General features: G+C 35.8%; 1 protein-coding gene across 17 annotated transcripts in view; it reads right to left on the reverse strand.

The window, feature by feature from the left end:
- DLG2 (discs large MAGUK scaffold protein 2) overlaps positions 1-17,898 on the reverse strand; it is a 999,036-nt gene that overhangs the window by 233,788 nt on the left and 747,350 nt on the right. For 16 of the 17 annotated variants that reach the window (XM_027658222.1, XM_027659729.1, XM_027658481.1 and 13 more), the window contains one exon: positions 2,156-2,224. The exons of the other annotated variant lie outside the window; for it this stretch is intronic. In XM_027658222.1, the coding sequence (XP_027514023.1) occupies positions 2,156-2,224 (69 nt within the window). The remainder of the gene's footprint in view (positions 1-2,155; positions 2,225-17,898) is intronic. 17 annotated transcript variants of the gene reach the window in all.

The following is a 17,898-nucleotide window of genomic DNA, read 5'->3' on the forward strand; positions in this document are numbered from 1 at the left end:
GAAAGGACTAAATGCCAGTGAACTCAATTCCCCCTGTATTTCTTTAACCTTCCCAAATTTATTTTCTCATTCATAGGATGCAATAATTCTATCGCTTCAGTGACTCCACAGTCAGTCAGACAGAGCCAGCATGCAGGGTACAAATGTCTGCATGTGCTAGGGATGCCTTGCATTAAAGCAGCTGTTTACAAAGTGCATCTCAAAAGCAATATAATGAGTCTCCTAAATACAGGACTCTATTGATGGAAACACAGTTCCTAAAAAAGAAAAAGAACTTTATTTTGACCTCAAAATTGTGTTAGCTATAAACATAATTGGCAGCATAAGCTCCACAAAAACATTAGAATAAATCAAGTTTTAGCATAATGAAATATTTAGGGCTGAGCTGATTACTCATTTCTGCTCAGCAGTGGAATAGGTTCACAGTCCCACTTTCCTATGTGAAATGAAATACGATTCCGTGTAAGTTGATTAGTAATAATTACAAGCCAATATTCTTCTACCTCCTGAACAGCAGGAGACCCGTGGTGTCAACTGCAGATTTTCTGTGCTCTAATGATTCACACACAATATATGCAAGTTGTCTGTGTGTCCAGCACAGATTCTGCGATTTATCTAAAAATTCATGTAGACAGATTGATTTCCAAATTTCAGTAGGAGTTAAAAGCTACAGGATGCCTCCTGAATTATGGAGTACAGTAGACCAAGTCAGAGACATTACAATAGAATTTCTTTCCTTAAATCTCAATTGAGCAAATTATTTTTTTCTTTCCCCTCTTTATTTTTTCAATAATGATTAACAAATCACTGTTTTCACCACCAAACTTGTTCTTGCAGTTCAGTTTTATTTCAAACATCAATTTATTCACGAGTTGATTTGAAGAAAAGACAGGGGAATTTATTATGACTCTCTCTGTGGATTAGAGAGAAAAGGAAAAGAAATCCAAAAGGAGGGTGTTTAAGCACTGAGACTGGTTGTCTGGAATTTGTGCCATCTCCACCTCCGGTGATAGTCACAGCCTCACCGGGCAAGACCCTCAGCAATCTGATCTACCTTGAAATTGGTCCTGTTTTGAGGAAGATGGATAGATGATGAGGACTTAATTCTTAAAATTATCTTCCAGATGACAGCCCTTAAGCCATATATACCTTTACTGCAGGAATTTCATTATTCAGTCTAATTTTCAATGAATAATTACCATAGCTGTCTTACGTAATTTAAATAAAGACTAAAAATCTTAGATCTTAGATCTAGATAAGAAAGAAAAAAATTCTGAGAAAACCATTTCAGGTTCCACTGGATTATTTTACACATCTACCACTTCATTTTCTCACTGCACCACAGTACAGTTGTAACAGAAACCAAAATACAATAAGATGACATCTTTCCTCTGTGGAAACTTTTTATTCTCACTTTTATCACAAGAAAGAAATGCTTTGAAATATGACCTGAGAGCAGCCAATGACAAGTTATTACTCTAGCCTACTAACGATTTTGAACAGTTCCACATTTCTATGTGGGAGGGGAGAAACATTTTATGTAAATTATGCCAGTCAATGCAAACAAAATCTGTGTTTCTGTGTTAAATACCAGCCTTTCTAATATTGTAAAGATGTAAGAATATTAACTGTGGTTGCAAATTATTCACATTTGACCCAATTATTTTAGTTAAAATTGAGTCAGCCATGTACCCAGAGCTATGCTTCTACATTCATATACACAGATATACACCAGCACAGGATTAATATTCTCTATCAGTACTTCTTCATCCTTGGTTTTGGACACTGCTTTGTCAAAACAAACTCATGCATACATTAAGAAAACAGAGTAAGACTTCACTGGGTATTTCCATGATTAGTGGGAACCATTTTACAGCTAACACCAGTAAATATTAACACTAGTCAAGTGAGATGAATTGAAGAAATTGTATCCAACATATCACCATGATGGGTATGATCATTTCCATGAAAACCAAACCTTTCAGTGTAAGTATCAAGAAAGGATCAGCACCAATTTGAAACTATTTATTGCTTCATCTCACAGACTGAAACACTGTGGTATGCAAAATCACATCCAGTGAACAGCTATGGGTATGTGGGTAGTTCAGTGGTATCTGAGAGCTCTACAGGCAGCTTCAACAGAGAATCATCTTACCCTTCCACAGAAATGGTCCGCTGCAAGCTCACTGTGGGTGGACGCGTTGCAGTGCTGTGCTGGGAATGACTGTATGACCAAGGGAGAATAAAGAAAAGCATTTGTTAAAGAAATAGAAGTTTCCTATGTTCTTATTGTCTCTAGCAGTTTAGCTAATGGCAAAACAGATACAACAATCAGATTGTTTTACATGTGTCAAGAATTTTGACTTTGGTGATGCTCATTTATTCAAAAAAGGGCTCAACCATACAATCTCTCTTCTTTAAAATCAGCTTTTATTTCTCATTAAGAGCAGGCAATTAAGAGAACAATTCCCCCTTATATTTCTTTTTTTTTTCTGTATATATGCAAACACAGAGCTTAGTAACTTAAAACTTAAATGCTAATTGTTCTGTTAAATATACTAAACAAAAAATGCAAATTTAATTTCGGAGCAGAAGGTAAAACAGCAAATGATAATATTATCAATCTAATTATCAGTGTTTCTCAGGTAGAATTCTCAGTTGAAGAGGATATTCACTGTTTAAAATTGCACCAGGATACAACTTCCACACTAGCTCTGTCAGGTTTTAAGTAGCTTGAGTCTTTCCACATGGAATTTTATCAATCTAAGACACAACATTTAGAAAAAAACATATTTTCTAAGCAAAACACAGACTCTGTGAAAGAAAAGTCTTTTTGATTGAAAACCCTGAGGTCTAATGTCTTCTCATATGTTATACTGACATGACGAAGAAACATAAAAAAATAATTACTATGTTAAAACTACTCAATATGTGTTAACTAATGTCTTGTACTATTGTATAATAATATTGTAAATAGTAGTGGATAACAACACAGCATCAGTCAAAGGCAGTTTTGTGATAATAAATTGTATTCCTTATTCAAGACAATCTGTTTAAATAAAATATTAAAAAGCAGAAGCATCTGGGTGTATCTTCTGATTAGTTTAAATGGTTACAGCATGTAGTGAGGTCCCAATATTAATAATGCAAAGTACATATTAAAAATAAATCTTTAGGTCAGTTTTATATCACTGATTCTACTAACTGCAGACTTTGTCTTGCTTTCAAGCTTTGTATACATCTCAAGTTGTTTGTTCACAAGAAGCACACCTTATTTTCAATAAAAGCTACTTCATCTGACATTAGTGAGCAACATATCTATTTTACATGCATTTCATCCTGTAGCATAGCCAATACTATCTGACAGAAAAGATGTAATTTTTTTATGTGTAGCACACAAAAGAGTTGCTATCATGCCACAGGACAAACAAAAGATCTGCTGCTTCCTGTTATTTGTTGTTGTCACCATTGTGCTCTTGTTTTATGGTAGTAAACTTCTGTACTTATTCTTACTCTGAGAAGGTTTTAGAAAGTTTTTGAAAAAGTATATTGCCCTACCAAGAAGAGCTACAGAGCTTTTTATCTGTTTTATAACTAAATATATTCAGGAGTACCATGAGTTTCTGGCATCACGGCGTGAATAGAATAGTTGAGTTGGACAAACATTGCAGAATATTTTAAGAATATTGGTTAAAATTTCACATTAAGTTTACATTACGAAAATTATTCAGGATGTGTATTTTAAACTACCTTTTTAAATACTGTTTATGCATTTTTAAAAATCTAAAGTTTAGATTGTAGTTTGTCTTCTGTCATTCTCCTCTCTTGACTGGGAAAGGAACATACATCCTCATGTTCCCGTACTGGTGTCCTGTGCAAAATTAATAAGGAAGGGAACAGCCTCCTCTCTTAATTTCTCCCCTGTACACATTAGTCAGAAGTGGCAGAGCAGAGCCATAACTCCTCCACCTTTTCCCTGTGCAGCTTGACTCTTGGAAATTTCATTCCCTGAAGCTGAGATGCAAGAATATGGCTGGTATAAGGAACAAAAACTCAGCAGAGAGGAGGGAAAACGACGTATGTCACAAGCCTCTAATCACATTGCATGTCAAGGTCTGTTCCAAAGAGGAGAATGGAAAAGCTGTGCCTGAGCTGTGCTGATGATGCCAAACCCACAGTAAGACTTTAAACAAACAGTTCATATCCTTGCAACAGATGCTACATATTTTGTGGGGAAACAAAATCTATTTAGAAAACATGGCAAGGTAGCAATCGAAGGTTTGACGGAGGAATTTGGTTTATTTCACAAATGTGTAGTGTTACAGTTTTCAAAGGAATGTTGCCTCAGGAAATGGAAGCAGAGGAATGACAGCTGATATGGCACTTTGCCTTAAAGCTTTTAAGCCATCTCTCCCTGTTTCAAGATTTCCTCTTTACTACCGCTACAGCATAACTTTTACAACCAGAGCCAAAATATCCATCCAAGCACAACTGCCCAAACTATTCTGAATTCTGAAAGCTTTTTTTCTTTTCACAAAAAAGATTTCAGTATTGCCCTGTATTTTTATTACAGCAAATTTATTTGTGTAACTCTGACCAGCTTCAATTAAGCAAAATTACAAGAGTAATAAAGGTAGAACTTTCAGCTACTACATACTAAAGCCAAATAATTTCCCATTTATCTACAGAATTAGTAACTGAAGATGATCATCAAGCCATATTGAGTAGTAAGCACTTGGGATGTGACTGTTCAGATGTTGCAAGTTAAAGAAAAAAAAGGGACTACATTCAACAAGGCTATTTAGAGCAGTGAATTATTGCTCCTGCACAAAGATTCAAAATGAGGAAAGGAACTGGTCTGATCACTGTTATAGACTCCCAGGTCCCACAGTGATGCTTCATTTTACTGATGAATTCAACTACCTTGGAGGATTGATACTTAACAGAGGCCATTGTGCAAAACTTGGTTATAACCTCTCTGTTTCTAAAAAATTTACATAACGGATGAATAAAACTAAAATTTTTGCCACCTTCTACTCACAATAGTCTTTACAGAATTAGTAAAACTATTAGATTTTTATAGAAGATCTCTGTTTGACATCACACACTTTTCTTTAACATGGAACAAATTACCTTTCTCAACACAGAACTGTCGAGACCTAAAGCTGGTATTGACTGGACTCTCATAAATTTATTAATGGATTGCACTATTTGCGTATGTTTAAAAAAATGGACAACCTTTTATAAATCCAAATTATTATTGTTTAAAACATTTTATCTCTATTTAGATAGGTTAATGAAAATGTTATTTATTATCTCTCTAAGGAAATTTATTGTTGAAATGCAGTACTGAAATGAGAGTAAACAGCATTTCTGGAAGTGATGAGTAGCATCAAATTACTTGATTTTGAGAGTCCAGTCTAAAGCACTTCAAAATCCTGATTTTCCAAAAGAGGATATTCATCACTTTCAGAAGACAAGGTGTGTAATATCTCAGCAGAAGAGTAAAGTACCCAAAATTCATTGACCACTCTCCTCAGCCACCTAGGAAATCATGTTGTGCCACCACATCTGCTTGGTAGCTATAAAATCATAGAAATAATAGAAAGGTTTGAGTTGGAAAGGGCCCTAAAGATCATCTAGTTCCCCTCGCACTGTATTGTTATGACTGGGGCAAGAAGAAGCAGCAAATTAACAAATTATCCAGACAGGCTGTCAAAAGAATATTCAAAACGAAAAGCAGATCTTGGGAAAACAAAACACATTTCAATGTTGGAGTGAAAAAAAAGACTAGGATAGCAATATTTTCCATTCATCAGATGCTCTACTGAGTAATGTAATCCCATGAAAAGTATGAATTATATCAATGATTTCAATTCAGTATTCTCCTGAGATTACTAAATCTCTTAAGCACTAGGTGCCATCAGCATCCCTCACTGGAATGACTACATCACCATGCAAATCTGTGCAAGGAACCTTACAAACCACACCTTCCAAGCGAGGGTTCAGCTATCTGCAATATTCCACCCATTCAAAAACTTCTTCCAGTCCTAGGGATTTGTGACACAGTGTTCAAATAGAGGCTCACCTTCTTTCATGAAAATAGTTCAGAACTGGTGAGATGAAAATTCATTTTTTGTACATAATTATAAAAATCAATTTTGATGCTTGATACAAGCCTATGCCTTCTCAGGTATCATCATGAATATAATGACACCTAAAATTCTAAACCACAGTTTAGTCATTGCTTGACACAAGTGGCTATCCAATTGGAGATTTTCCCTGAAGAAAGAATCTCACATTCTGTAAAATATCAATTTTAACTTAATTCCATTTTATTTCAGTTCATTGAGACAAGGGGAATATACTATTCTTGTAAGACAAATCATAAGAGTGAAGGAACAAAGAATGAGACTATAAATTAATAATAAGGGACAAAACTGGAAGCAAAGAACCCAACCTTTCTTTTGTAATGGGTTCAAGTTGCTTTTTGTTTTAAACTTATTTCTTAGGCACGGTGTGACATTTCATGACTTCATTAAATACTTAGAGTAGCCTGGTGTCCACATATTTTTAAAAATATTTAGTATGAAAATAATAATATAAATAAGTATTACGGTAACCAAAAGGTGAATCTCCTTAATTTTAACTATGTTCTAGTCCAAGGATGCTCTAAAGGTACTTTGCTGTGTGGGTGATCCTGAAACCGGAGGTCTCCTCTAGGGACCACATGAACTAACATCTGGGATGAGACAGTCATGTTAGGGAAATATTTAATGTGTTTTAAATTTCTATAATGCAAAAATACTGACAAACCATGAATAAGACCGATCAGACCGAATGACACTCAAATCACTTAATCCCAAAGTCTGCCTGTTGCATTGACAGCAGAAGGAAGATGGTTTTTACAATCTAAATTTTTCCTGTTTGTTTTTTTATTTGGAAAAAACCCAGACACATTGTCTTTAAAAACAGAGTACTAGAAAAGTTATGAGCTTTCCTGTCCCAATCCACCTGCTATCAACAAAGAACAGTTGTCCTCTATTTGCTATAGCCCTGATTTAGGAAACCTTTTATTTTCATATATCTTTATTTTGACTAGTTAAAACTGACAGCTTAAAAATTATTTGCTTCCTAAATCAATTGACCTGAAACTTCTCAAAAAAGAAGCAGGAAGCAGCCAGTGGCACAGGTTGGGTAGAAACCTTTCTGAACACTGGTTCCAGAGCAGCATTCTTCAGGTCCCAATTCTGAAACTGCCACACAGAAGAAAAGTATACAAACTCCATTTGTCTATCAATATGTTCTCTGCAGGAAAAAAAATCCAAAACAAACAACAAAAACACCCCATAAATCTAGAGCTCTGAGTTATTCTTTGTTATTCACAATATTAAAAGAAAAAGGAGTGATAATACAATATTGGAAAAATTCCACTGGAGACCAGTAAAGGGAACGCTAATACTGTTTGATTTTATGATGTATTCTCAGCATGTTGTTTCTTTATGTCAAGGACTGAAGGTAGCACTGCAGTTGTTTATAAAGCTTCTAAGCCTTTGCTTTGATGGATAAAAGAGTTTAAGAAGGCAACATGCTTTAATACTACTAATGTGGAGTTTTAATTCAGCTCAGTGAAGTGAAACCAGCTTTTCCTGATGCTGCCAACAGCTAAACTTCTAACTTAAATGAGTTTTTGCTCTCCTATGGGATTAATTAGAAGACCAGAGATTGCTTTTTTTGGTATTAATTTTATCTCAGCTACAAAGAGTTTGATAATATCCAGTATTGACAGTTACTGACCCATGTAAGAAGTGTCAAACTAACCAGATAGTCTCCCATCAGATCCAAATAAAAAACTTCAGAGAATAAGATTTTCAGCCCTGCTACATTCAGATCACCCTCAGGTAACAAAGCCAAACATGAGATGTAATGTGGTTTTCATGCACAAGCACATGCAGGGAGGATTTTAGCAGCATAACTCAATTTTTAAAATGGCATCTGTACGTCTGTTCTACAAACAGCATTGCTAGGCTAAATATCTACCCCATGGAAAACAGAAAAGAAACAAAATGAAAGATTAGGCGCTCACTCCTTTTCTTCCTTCCCTGCCTCTCTTGCTTCCTCAAACAGTATTCACACAGAAGTGGCTAGTTACATTCTGTGACTTAAAATATTTGAGTTGTTGCAGCATTAAACTAGCATCATATAACAATAAGAAAGAATGCAAGGTGAAACTGTGACTCATAGGTATGCTTCAGCTCCTGGAATAAAGCTAATTATCCACCTTTGTTAGCGATGTGCTTAAATCAGTAACTATCTTCAAAGTGGTGAAATATCCACTGACTTCAAAACGACTTCCTTATGGCTGAGGTAATTGCAGGAGATAATGATAACCTTTCAAATATAAAAGTATGCTTATTTGAGAGGAACTTTTATTTCAGCTTGAGACTATAGTACTTAATACAGCTGAAGACATTTGGAATGAAGTGAGGGGAAATGAAAGTAATTAGAAATGCTGTTTAAAGGAGTAGAGTGGACAGGATATACTTTTGATGCAGTTCCACATATAGGGTTAATACAAACTTATTTGTATTAACAAATAACAAATAACATTAATACAAACTTAAAGTTCCCATGTAGGGTTAATACAAACTTACACAGTACTGTGAAGAACAAAGCATTGAGTAAACTAGGTATACCAAATGCAAACCATTAGAAAAAATACTGTGACAAATTGATACAAACTGAAGAGGAAGAAATTTTAGGAATCATTAAGACCTTGCTTCTTGGGAGGTTCTTCTGTTCTAGATGTCACTGTTATATACTGATTTATTTTATAAACTACTTTTAAAAATTTTATTTTAACTACTTCCATTTATCCCATCCTCAACTTACTATGTTCCTTGTTCATATCTTCATCTCCTACTTTGGACAGACTTGGGTTTTTAGAAGTGGGGTGCCTAATTCTGCACATCATTCCAAGACATTCTATTACAGTTATAAAAAAGTAACCTCAAGTCTTCCTACCAGCCTCTCAGGTATAATATTACTATTGTTGTTATTATTGTTATCATTACTATTTCTGATACTGTAATGAATATAAGGAACTATAAAGCTCCTTCTGGGAGATTAAATACTCCCTTATGAAGTCAGTTTGAAAATTATACCGGCTGAGGACTGAGGTTTAAATGTCAAAGGATTTGCAAGAAGTGAAAAACATGCAAGTCTGCAGAAAAAAAAAAAAAAAAGGATAATGGTAGAAGAAGGAAAATCCAACATTCTCAGTCACTTAAGCAATACTAGATGGAAATAATCCATGAACATAACAACCTAGGTTGGCTTTTATAACAGTTGTGGAAGAGAACATAGCTCTACTTTCATGAATTTAAATAGAGAGCATTTATTCAGAAATTACAAAAAACTTCATGATGCACTTTGCACGATCTCCCAATTGCCTACAGGTAGTAGTATCTGGTACCAGGTCTGATACAATGCTGAGCTTTCAGCTCCTCATGGAGAAAGCAGCTGTCACCTTCCTTCCTACTCCTTGACACGATGCTTATGTAGTTCAATATCACTAAGGTTTTCTGCCATGCTGCTACACTTAAATGTTGTACCTCATTTACTGTTCACTACCACTCCTAATTCCCTCTGGCATTAGTGCTTTCCAAGCATTACCACTCCAGTGAATTGCACAAGGTGTAAGACAATTGGAGATCGTTTGATTTCTGTGTGACAGAAAAACAGCCAGTCTTACTGGGTAAAAAGAAATCATCTTCCTCAAAGAAAAACACAAAGTACAGTTCAGAAAAATGTCTTAATCAGTCAGGTTTTCAGTGATATAACAGAAAGAAAGGTGTACTTCAGAAAAAAACCTTCTATTAGGGCTGTCTGGAGACACTAAATAATCTGAACACGTTGAAACAGTTCAGAGGCAGACTGCCAAAGCTTGTGGCATTGGAAAGAGTCATTGGCTTCTTCCAGTCATTCTATAAGGTTGGAAGGAATTATTCAGTTTTTGACTCATTTTATGTATATGTATTGGGTTTGCATGACAAGGTTTTCATAGCAGGCTACAGGGGTATCTTCTGTGAGTAGCTTCTGGCAGTTTCCCCCATGTCTGACAGAGCCAGTGCCAGCCAGCTAAGTCCATCAATACCACTGGTAGCGCCTCTGGGATAGTGTATTTAAGAAGGGGCAAAAAACTGCAGCCAAAGAGAGAGGTGAGAATTTGTGAGAGAAACAGCCCTTCAGACACCCAAGGTCAGTGCAGAAGGAGGGGGAGGAGGTGCTTCAGGCGCTGGAGCAGAGATTCTCCTGCATCCTGTGGTGCAGACCATGGTGAAGCAGCTGTGCCTCTGCAGCCCATGGAGAGCCGTGGTGGAACAGAGGTCCACCTTCAGCTCATGGAGGACCCCATACTGGAGCAGATAGATATCCAAAGTAGGCTGTGACCCCATGAAAAACTCACACTGCGGTAGGTCTGCTGGCAAGACTTGTGACTCTGCAGGAGACCCACGATGGGGCAACCTGTTCCTCAAAGACTGAACCCTGGGGAAGGGATTCATGGAAAGGACGTGTTTGGAGCAGTTTGAGAGGAACTGAAGCCCTTGGTAAGGACCTATAAGTTAGAAAAGTTCATGGAGGACTGTTTCCATTAGGAAGAACCTCATGCTGGAGCAAGGGAAGAGTGTGAGAAAGCAGCTAGAGACATAGCATGTGATGAGCTGACCACAAACCCCCATTCCCCATCTCCCTGTATGGCTCAGAGGAAGGAAGTAGAGAACTTGGGAGTGAAGTTGAGCCCAGGAAGAAGAGAGGAGTGGGGGGAAGGTGTTTTAAGGTTTGGTTTTATTTCTCATTACTCTACTCTGATTTAATTGGTAATAAATTAAATTAATTTCACCCAGTTGAGCCTGTTTTGCCTGTGATGGTAACTGGTGAGTGAGTTCTCCCTATGGTTTTCTTAACCCAGAGCCTTTTCATTGTATTTTCTCTCCCCAACCCAGCTGAGGAGGAGAGGGATAGAGCGGCTCATGTGGGCACCTGCTGTCCAGCTAACATAAAGCCAGCACAGTCAGGATTTTTCCTATTACAAATGAAAAGCAAGAATATGTGCATACATATATTAGTCTTTTGCAGAGAGTACGTAGCACAATTTCCACCAGTAACTGTTCTGTGGCAGCTGCAACACACAGCATTCACCACTGTCCCATAAACTCCACATCTGATGTATTTCTAGAGCTGTGCATTGCTTCCATAATGGAACATATTATTGCACAGAAAACCTACTGGGTTTCTGTACAAGTAACAACACAAATATCTGCACCAATATTGCTTTCCAGCTTAAACAAATGTTGAAAGACATTTGCAAGGACTTAAAAAAAAATCCACTTTTAAGGAACTTTGAATGGCAAAACTTCGATATAAATCAAGGAATATCTCAGCAGTTTTAGGAAAATTCATATAGGCACAATAGGAAGAATCATATAGGACTTGCAGTCAAAAAATACCAAATTGCACATCAGACATGTATTTAACAGTTGCATTGGTGGAAAACAAAAGAAAAGGAAAAAAAAAGAATAAAAGAAATTACTGTTGAAGTTTTCCAGTAAGGAAATTGCTCTTATTGTCTAAAGAAAAAGCTCATCTAATCTATAGTCTGTGAATACAGCATAAATTCTGAAATACTGTAACCTAGTAAATTATTCATAAAAATGCTAACAGCAAGTAAGTCTTGAGTCTCAGAAAATGTTAAGACCAGAATTTTTAGATGACCTGGTTTATTATTGTCAACAGAATTGGATGAAATGGATTACTTTTGTCAAAATTCAATTTTATGGGTGATATGTACTCAATAGGAGGATAAGAAAACAAATAGTTAAACAGACATCTGAAAAATCTAAAAGACCTCACATTTTCATGTACTTTTCCACCACAGTCCATAGAAGTTCATTTATAGTTAGAAATTCCCTTCGGGAACCAGAAACACCTAATTCCAATTCAGGATGCAAAAAAAAGAAAGTATAATGTGATTTTAACAGAGATCTCTGTCAGAGCAATCTTGCCATTAGTAAAACGGACACAGATTATATCTTAATGGTTACACTGATCTTGCAATACTGCATTTAGTGCCTAGAAAAGCTTAGCTTTGCTTTCTCTTTTCAAGGGAGGGTTGACTTTTTTTGCACTGAAGATGACACTTGAATAATGATTCATAGGACTTTTGTACTGCATCTGCTTGTTTTTTAAAGAGTAGGGAAATCACAGATAAATAAGCCTAATGACAGACTTATAATAACATCAACCCATTAAACTAATTTGACAAGTTTCTATCCCTCTCCATCCAAAGAAAAACAAGTACATAAAATTCTTTTCATGCTAGAGTCATTGCAGTAAATTTTACTCGTTCAAGATAAAGTATATGAAAAATAACAATTGCTTTAAATGATTTAAAACAAATATTTCTATGTCATGAGATTCTGTATCATATTTGCATAATAAAAAAACCTGTAGAAATTTAAGTTTTAATATTGTTTCTGCATAAGAACAAGATTATTTCCTCTGTGCTTACTAACTTTCATGTGTGCATTGCACTGAATTACAGTAACTGCAACAGTAAAACAGGCAGAAAAGGAGTACATTCAGCTTCCACAGAAGTGGCTCATTAAAACAAAAAGAACTATCACAACAGAAAGAGCATTAATTTATGATTGTGATTTAAAATCCATCAGAACAGCACACTCGATATTGTAGTGACTCCTGGTACTGTGTTTACGGCACCTGTGTGATACCTTCTGATAATGTTATCCCTCCTATTTGGATATACATTATCTCTGTGCAAGCTAGGAATATGGGTTCAATGTGTCTTTTTTAACATAGCAGATGTGAGAAAGTAATCCTACATAAGATGCTATTTAGTCTCACTTTCTCTGTCATTCAAAGCAGTCCAGCATGCAAGTGTGCATTTGCAGCTATACCAAACATAAACCAAAAAATCCTAGAAACATACAAGAGAGAAAAAAAGCAAATGCAGAAATAACACAATGCACATAAACAACATTCCAACAGAACAAAGATAAACAGCAAGGAATGGTAATTTGAAAATGCAGAAGTATAAAGAATGTATTGTCAAAAGGAAAGGTGAATAGCGAAGAAATTCAACAGTTTAAGCTCTTCTATTTCTAATCTAATCTACATGAATCATGAATCTTTTTAATTTGATAGAAACTGGACTTAGCATTTCATGGGAAATGTTCAGTGTTTTATGCCTTGAAGTCCAAAGATAAAGCATACGTTAGAACTAGATATATAAAAAAAAATTAAAAATCTATTACTTTTTCTCATTCTGGGGTTACCCACAGTGGGAGTGTCAGGCATAAGTACCTCCCACAGAAGATCACTGTAATATTATCCAAGCACAATAGTAATTAATTTTGCCTGTCTTTGAGTATAGGCCGTAGTTTGGATTAGATGAATGATAGGGTAGATAGATTATTTATGTTCCATTATGTCAATCCTTATACTCCTAAACTCACATATAAACCACCATTTATTTAAAGGTGCTAGTTAAATTCAATCTAAAAAGAGATATTTAGCTAATTAGGAAAGAACTGTGAAAGGAATTTATGAAGAATTTTACTCTAAACCTGTGGTAGTCATTAACGTGAACTGTTTAGTTACTAACTTGATAGATAAATCATTTGATTGGAATCTGGTTTTAGTAGATTTGCAAAATTAGCAAGCACTTATACATGATTGAGCTGACAAACAGTTAATTTGTGATCCTTCTGGGAACTGATTTAACGTCACCATAATATTTACTAGTGTAAGTTCTGAACAACAGTCTGAGTTTCCTTCACTAAAATTTTCAAGTATTTGTTATAGGTTAGAGATAATGTCTTATAATTACAACCTTCTCATCAGTCAGCCAGCAAACCCCAGGTTCTTGAGTTATTTCAAGGTTATTTTGGTATGAGGATGCTTTCATGTTTCTTCTACTTTCGGGTTTCATTTACTAGATAAAGAGTTTTATCTAGAAGTAAGTCTCTCTTTGCTGCTACCAACTAATCATTTCTCTCTGCAAGTACCTTTGTACTTTGACTCCCAAATGTTTTGGCCAGAACCAATTGCACTGGGTACACTCAGATTTAAAATACTGCTGCTTAAGAGAAAACATCTGAATAACAGACGTACAGAGAAGCACAAGGAAACATGAATCAATCAATACAAATGGTCACAACTGGATTTATACCAGCAACTCATCTAACTTTAACTAGCACAAAAACCAGAATTCCATTGTCATTTAGCACTTCAAAAAGAAATAGCCACATGAGGAAGCTGTTTTTGGACATGAGTATCTTGTGCCCATATTTATCCTGTGCACAGAAACTGAGCTAGCATTACAGCATTTTGTTTCAGTTCTTCATGTGTTATTTTTGAAGGACAAAGTACTTCTGCTTAAAACCTATGAATACCCTGAAATCTGTGAACACTTCATGTATGAAATAGGGATTTCTTAGATGATACAAAAAAATGATGGAGAGTAAGCCCATGCACTGGATGGTCATCCATATTTTCAGATCTAGAATTCACTAGATTGGCAGGAAATTCCATGGCAGTAGGCTCTTGTGTTTAGAATTCCTTTGATGCACTACTTTATTCCAAGCTATGCCTCTCTTCCAACTTATCAAGGAAGTCTACAATTGTAGAAAATACCTGTTTAAATAATAATATTTTTTAACCAGTGCAAATTGGGTAAATATACATCAAGAAACCCAAAGAAGGTTCTTTCACTTGTTACTTCTGGATGTAATCCCACTTTTGTCAAAACACAAAACTCTACCCCCTTCTTGTAAATAATTCAAATCACTATGGTATCATACAAGATTCTATCAGAAAAAAAAATAGGAAAGCCAAGGAAAAGAAATCAGTTGACCATGATTCCTGTGTTCTTATTGCCAGTATGGTGTGAATCTTGGATTTTTTGTTCCAAACAACAACCTCAGAGTACCCTAGCTGAAAGACCTATTCTGTAATCCATGGCATACCAACGTGAATGCTAATTGTTGAGTGAGGACTTCAAAAAGTATCTGGGAAACCAGGCAAAATCAACTAGGAAAAATAAACTAAAATTTCCATCAGGAGTAAATTTCCCTCTTTGCATATTTCCCTTTCTAAATGCCGTGGACATAACAACCAGAAGAAATCTCAGTCATTTGAACCTCAAGATCCTAGACAGCGCCTGTGATTTCAATGACACTCATGAATTCATCACTTACTTTGGATGTCTTTGTAACACAAGAATTTTTATACACTTCAAATGAAATAGTACAATATAGGAAATGGTTGTAAACGTTTGATATGAAAAATTGGCAAAATTCACTCACACTGCTGAATCTGAAATGTCAAAATCAAATTCGCTTCTGCATGGTGCAATGACAGTATTATGTGAGTTTGTATTCCAACCAAACCTGTATGACTTCTACTTCCAACCAAGCCTATATAGCCATACTCTTGCCACAGATACTATATAAATCCTCCTACCTGCAACTCTTTGTCATTGTACTTTGAACAGGCTCAGAGTTCTGATTACAGCTTATGCAATCTGCATCAGTTCAGGAACTGAACTATCTACACATGTTGCTGATTATACCCAAGTCAGCTGTAATCAATGTGGGCATTTATTGAAAGAAGGTTAGACTGCTTCATCAGCTAGCCTACCTTGGCTAGAACAGCTCAGGACTATGGTCTTGCACTGGGCTGCACAAGTGCACCATACTATCACTGAGTAGTGGCAAGTGATATTTGGCTTTTGCACTGAGTACTCCACCCAAGTGGGCTGCAGTGCATTTCAGGTGCACATGCTGATATGCTTTCTCTTTACACAGTGTAACACATTATGAGGGTTCCAATCTGCTTTTTAGGAAAGCTTGTGTGGATACAGTCACTGATATTCAAAATTCTGATGTCAGAAATCAATGTAATCAAATAAAAAGCAATTTGTGATGTGCAAAACCACATACAAAAATGTACTCTCAGATTGTAGAGTTGTATTCTTTTCCCTACTCCCCGCTTCATCAGTGTAGTGATTTCAACAGCACAAAAGAAAGAACTATAATGATCCTCAAAAGATGCAGCAAGCACCTCCAAGCACCTCCAATTATCTGTGGAATGATACATTTTGTATGTGGAGTATGGAAATACTCTGGAAAAAGACATTGTCTGTGCATCTCCTTGGGGACCGTAATGTTTCTGTTCCTGTATTTCCTTAACAATATTGAAATTTTAATTTTGAAAGTCAAACTAAACCTTTTTCTTCCCTTTCTCAGCTAAAAAAATGTTATTTAACATCTTTCACTGACTTTGCTTTTTCAGTAGTTTTATGCACTATAAGCATTATTTAAAAAAAATCAGATAAGCTAGCTGCTTCTAGTGCTATTCTTTAAAAATGAAAAAAAAACCTTTTAAAGAATTAATTCTTTTAAATCCCAAAGCATTAACAAATTCTACTTGCAAATTTACGATGACAATCAGCTAAATTTGAGTTCAACACAAAAAGATCAGTTACATAACTAGACTTTCACAAAATTCAGGGATGTTTAGAGCTTGTAACTCTTTCTGCACACCTAATGTGTGGTTTTTTTCATTTCTTTCTTAGCAAAACAAAAAGAAAACCTTTTTCCAGGGACTTTATATTGATACAGTGGCTTATAATGACTATGGCTTTTGATGAATTCCTACGTCCCTTTGTCCTACTACTGCAAATTGGCACTGAATGCCTCTGCATACACACGTATGTTTTATCAAGGGCAGTTTTCTTCTTGGCCTTTTCAATGTTTCATCCCAAAAACTCAAGCTCAGGATTTTGCATTTCCCCCCTATTTGTGTGTAATAAATAAGCATCCCTCTTTCTGCCCTCCCTTTCCTGCATTACCTGTCCCCTGACCAACCTGTACTACTTCTTAAATTAATACAGTATAAATGCTCTGACACTTAAAAAGCTACGTTGAGGTACAATAACAGTAGAACTTACACTGCCAAAATTTTAACTCTAAATCTCCCCCCCTTCACTTTTTCAGTTTGAAAACAAGGTTTCAGTATTTTCAAACTTCTAAGGATTTTGGTTCAGGTCCCAACATCCTTCACAGGTAGTAGTAGGAAAGACACCCTCTTGTGTGGGGACATTGATAATAATCATAATGATAATAATTCAGAATAGCTTTCATTTTTCATGTTGTTTTTTTAAATTACATTTGGGGAAAATTTTAGATGCAAGTATTGAAGCAATATAGTGGTAGGTGAGCTCTACAACCTTAGAGCTGCACAGTAGGTGTCAGAAATGCCTCCAGTAATGAACCAATGTTCTTAAACATTTCTGTTTTTCTCCACAGTAAAATTTTGTTATTTCCTGCAGACAGACACTTTTAAAACATTGAACTAACATATGAAAAAAATACAGTTTTAAAGAAGCTTTGGAGTTGGGAGAAACTGACTGCAAATAGACACAACCCTAGTCCACTGGGATAATATAAATTGTCCTTCCAACTCTGAATGAACATGAGCCAGCAGTGTGCCCAGGTGGCCAAAAAGGCCAATGGCATCCGGGCCTGTATTAGGAACAGTGCGGTCAACAGGTCCAGGGAAATGATTCTTCCCCTGTACTCAGTGTTGGTGAGGCCACACGTGGAGTCAAGTGGGATCTACAACAGAAATTTTTAAGTTTTGAAGTCATATTTAGATCTCACTGCAGGCTACATATTTAGGGGTTTAGATTACAAGAAAAAAAAAGCAAAAAGCTAAATAATTTTTAAGTAAATATCAAAAAGTTTTTTTAAAATTAAGTATTTTTGTGCTTCTGACTATTCCATGAATTAGTATTTTATACTTTTTGGACAGAAG

Source organism: Corapipo altera, unplaced genomic scaffold (assembly GCF_003945725.1).
Source record: "Corapipo altera isolate COAL_440 unplaced genomic scaffold, ASM394572v1 0, whole genome shotgun sequence".
NCBI lineage: Eukaryota > Metazoa > Chordata > Aves > Passeriformes > Pipridae > Corapipo > Corapipo altera.